General features: G+C 44.3%; 1 protein-coding gene across 1 annotated transcript; it reads left to right on the top strand.

The window, feature by feature from the left end:
- Nucleotides 1-3,571: 3,571 nt before the first annotated feature.
- LACBIDRAFT_299199 (uncharacterized protein) lies at nt 3,572-3,971 on the top strand (the record flags this gene model as incomplete). Its single annotated transcript, XM_001890769.1, has 2 exons — nt 3,572-3,701; nt 3,766-3,971. 2 exons carry the CDS (start codon nt 3,572-3,574, stop codon nt 3,903-3,905), a joined length of 270 nt encoding a protein of 89 aa, XP_001890804.1. The 3' UTR covers nt 3,906-3,971.
- Between the last annotated feature and the right edge of the window lie 682 nt (nt 3,972-4,653).

Below are 4,653 nucleotides of genomic sequence, written 5' to 3'. Positions count from 1 at the left end.
GGGACATCAGCCCTCATCCTATAACCCTCAAGAGCTGATATCAAAGTTGGCTATATTTGGCATGGGCCAGTAGCTATCAATGTGAAAGCAGACAGACCAGCAACTATGAATGTGAAATCAGAGAGTAGCCTGTCCTGATGTGAAAGGCAACTTGGGTATGATGTCAAAAGCTAATGATGTGGCCATAGCAATATGTAAAGTTATTTAATCCTTCAAACCATATCCACATGGACCTAGAACTATGATTTGAGATAGGACAGTAGCTATCAATAGGAAGGCATAGAATAGCCTTTCTTGACATGAAAGACAACTTGTACATGGTGTCAAAAACCAATGCTGCAGCAATGGCAATATGTAAAATCATGTCAATCCTTTAACCTCATCCCCATAACCTATACAGAGTCAAGGACACTATAAACCATATGTCAACTACAAACTTTTGTAGCCTCAAAAAGCGGACACTACAAACTTTTGTAGTCTAAAAAGCAGACACTACAAACTTTTGTGGTCTAAAAAAGCAGACACTACAAACTCTTCTAATAAAAAAGCAGACACTACAAACTTGTGTAGTCTAAAAAAGCGGACACTACAAAATTTTCTAATGGAAAAGTGCAGACTACAAAAATTTGTAGTGTGGATAACCTTTTAACCTAACCCTAACTTTGTAGTCTAAGTCTAAGCTTTTGTAGTCTAAGTCTGACTTTTGTAGTCTATGTCCAACTTTTTGTAGTCTTTCAGTAAACCTGGTAGCCTATATCTGACTCTTGTAGTCTTTCAGTGTCAATTGCTCTTTCAGGGAATGCACCTTCCTTTTTTGGTCATTTTTCCCACGATACAATATTTGTTGCCTTTTCATTTAGCTTTCTAAATGTGTTGGAATCACGTTATTTGGTTTTGTTTTCATGGAGAAAAATGCAAAAAACACACTGCGGGCCCTGGCTTATACGTCCACTGGAATTATCGTGAAAAAATGGGGTAGATATTAATAATAATGCTACCTTTTAACTGCCGAAATTACTTGAAAGATATTTAAAATCTTTTATTTCATTTTATAACTTTTTTTCCATCGGAATTATTAAGAATTTTGGGGGTGGACAAACGTCGAAGATATTCAGAGAAGATATTTCTACAAAAGGCAACCATATATGTGCAGCAAATATGTAGAAGATATGTTGATGCCACGAGGTGAAGAAACTTCTTAATATAGCAGCCTTTTCGGATCTAAGTAATACTTGCTTGATAAGGCTATTTGCTGTTTACCTCGACACCTTCCATCCACGACGTCGTCAAAGCGTACAACGACGAACTCGAACTCTATTCCTCAACGTTACGACGACTACCTGATGGCAACCAAAGCTCAACATTCAACAGTATGGCAACAGGGACCAGCCAGCTTCAAAATCACGGCTAAGACCGATATTTGTACACTGCCGATCAATATGCCGAAGTTAATTATAATCAAATACTAATATAATATTGTCCATCAAATATTTCCCACTGTCTGACTATTTCCCATCGAGCGATCCAACGCGCCGATTCGTTTTGTCACTGTACAACGAGGTAACCCCCATGTTCATCTTCTAGTTTTCATTGAAATCAGAAACGTTCAGTTTCTAGAGTCGTGTCTGAATCAACTCCTACTAAGACCTTCTTCACCGTCACTCCTCTTCCTGCCATCGTCTCAGCTCTCACTGCCCATTCTATCTCCCCGACAGCAAGAAGGTTCTCATTGCGTCGTCATATACCTCTGACCACTTAACCGACCCTTAAATTTCAACAGGTGATTGAATATTTATATTGTTAGACTTTCCTACATAGTACAGTGATTATAATACGGCTAAAAACAATCGCGCATTTGAGAGCATGTCACGAAATACATAGGTGATGGGTAGAAATGTCATGTGTATGGACAAGTAGGAGATGAGGAGTTGAAAGCGGCCAGTTGACCAACTTTAGGAAGCTGGTGGAGTAACCGACAAAAAGAGAGATGTAATAACGTGGGGTGCGTGTCAACCGATGCCAGTGGTTACACCCAAACATGGTGGATACTGGAGATAGTCGAGACCACTGTCCATGTAAGAGAATACATTAGCAGCCTAAAAGACAAACAGGATCAAACCACATACCGTTCGTTTGGCTCTGTAATTTTCATTTAGAAACACGGGAGAGGCAACAAACAAAGTAACAGTATATGGTTTCAAGGGATATCTTCAGGACACCACGAGTCCCTCATAAATAAGACCCGAAATACGGCCACGACGAGCGAGACGACGAATAGCGGGTCTCGTGGTACCTATGAAACCGGTGAGCGAATGATAGGGCGGGAGTGAGTCTGACACGAAATACACCCTGGATATTATCGCAAAAAAGCACTTAAGCTCCGTCTTTCCGAGTCCCTGGAATATCAGACTAAATCAGCAATTGCCACATGAAACCACTGAAGCCCTCAAAATCATACCTATCCGCCTTTTCTGTGGCCTGATATGGGGAAGTGCCTCAAAAATGATGTGCTTAACAGCTTCGGGTGGGGACGACGCGTCAAGTGGCTGAAGAGGAGGCAAGCAAAGTCAGTATGCAGACCCCTTGCGCTTGACACAAGGAATCGTCTTGATGGCGTCAAAGAGATACTCATGCTGGGCTGAGTCCTTGGTGAATGTTCTCCACCATAATTTTCAGCCCATAAGAGCACCATGCCTCGGCTGCTTCATTCGAAAAGTGCTCAAGCAGGTTTTCGTCGATGGTACCGTCAGATACAGCGAATCCTTCGAGGGGTCCATCTCCTCAGCCGTTCAGAAAGATGCCTCGCCTTTCTTATACATCTGCCAAATCTAATAATGAGCGTCAGGATCGATGCGACATGACTAAGAGATGGACATCTAACTTACCTCGTTGTACCTGTGCTGTACGGTATGGGAAACGAATCAGCGCTTTGACTCCTGGAGCAGAGGCTCGGCACCTGATACTGTTCGTGAGATCACGGTGACGCTTCAGAGATAGAACACATACTCTCTGGAAAGTCAAATTCTCCAACGAACTTCTTGTGAAACTCTTGTAGCTGAGCCTCCTCATCAGTGTCGGGTGATGACACGGGCAATTGCTCATTGTCGGTAAGTTTCACGAAGAGTTTCTTTGAGACCTTTGTTGGTGAGTCGAGCGAGAACGCAGCTAGATCTGCGACGACCTGAAGAGTGGTCAGGGGAGGTATACGGCATGATGCGACGTGATGCGAAGCTTCTTGCTGTCAGGGAGACAGAATGGGCAGTGAGAGATGAGACCATGGGAGGAGGAGGAGTGGTGAAGAAGGGAAGTCTTGGTAGGAGTTGGTTCAGACGCGACTCTAGAAATTGAACGTTTCCGATTTCAACGAAGACTGGAAGATGGACATGGGGGTCACCTAGTACCTCGTTGAACAGTGACAAAAAGAATCGGCGCGCTGGATTGCACACTTTGGCAATAATCCGAAATCGATAGGAAATATCAAGGAAATATTTGATGGACAATATTATATTAGTATTTAACTATAATTAACTTCGGCATATTGATCGGCAGTGTACAAATATCGGTCATAGCCATGATTTTGAAGCTGGCTGGTCCCTGTTGCCATACAACAGGGAGATGGGAATGCGCCCAGCAACAACAAAGTGTCTGCTATCAAGCTCAAGCAAGCATGACCCTTGAGTTGCCATTAGCTCATGACAAAGGCAAGTCGTGCTCACTTGACATCAAACCACCACCAGCCACTCATGGCCGGCACCAACCCCAAAGATAACCCATATCTTGCGCATCATTATAATGGGAGAAAGGGGGCAGGACCCGAGCCTGCACCAAGTAGCTACACTCACGCAAACTCGGCATATTCACCGAATCAGCCACAACTCCACTATGCCTCCTCCTCCACCAGCTGACAAACGATTTGTTCACTGGAAGATACTGGCCTCTCACGCAAATCCTACGGCGTCGGATTGCTCCACCGCAACACGGAACTTGTGCAAGTTTTCAACTCAAGCAATGTCGACCAAAAAAAAACAGAACAACAACACTATGACTACAACGACGAGTGAATGTTAACCCCTACAAAAAGAATCGGTTAGGAACAAGGGCTTAGGGAAGGCTGCCGTTGAGGATCTGGGTGAGCACCGAGGTCAGTATTCAATGTGGAAGATGTCAAGCGAGGGCCGACTAGGCAGGTGATGTACATGTATTGAGATCAGAGGATGTACAGCGACAAAGTCTCGACAAAAACTACTTACTTGGACATGCGAGCCTCAAAGGTAAGTCTTATCATTGGCCGCATGCAGACCGGTTTCCTCGAGAAGGAGGGTTCTCGGATAAGCCAACATGGCATTTTACGTGACGTTTCTCGATGGAGCCATCGTGATCGGAATCAGGTCGTCATATCGGACGGAATCCAGCGACCAAGTTCCCTACTGGGTAAAAGATTATTATAAAGGTAAGCATCAGCACTTTGCGCGCCCATCACTCCTCCTTTCACTCCTATATTCAAGATACGCCAGCGAAGCACCCATTCTCCGTCATCGCGTTGGCTGACAGGGTTTGCAGCGGTGTCCTTGAGGCAGTGTAAGAACAGGATGGTCACCCGTCATCAAAGTGGCTGAGGCTGCCGTCGTGAAGTTGTCGTGAAGTATGTTCAAC

The sequence above is a fragment of the Laccaria bicolor genome, genomic scaffold (genome assembly GCF_000143565.1).
Source record: "Laccaria bicolor S238N-H82 LACBIscaffold_168 genomic scaffold, whole genome shotgun sequence".
Taxonomy (NCBI): domain Eukaryota; kingdom Fungi; phylum Basidiomycota; class Agaricomycetes; order Agaricales; family Hydnangiaceae; genus Laccaria; species Laccaria bicolor.
The sequence above is the reverse complement of the archived record's forward strand: the minus strand, read 5'-3'. Positions and strand labels throughout refer to the sequence as shown.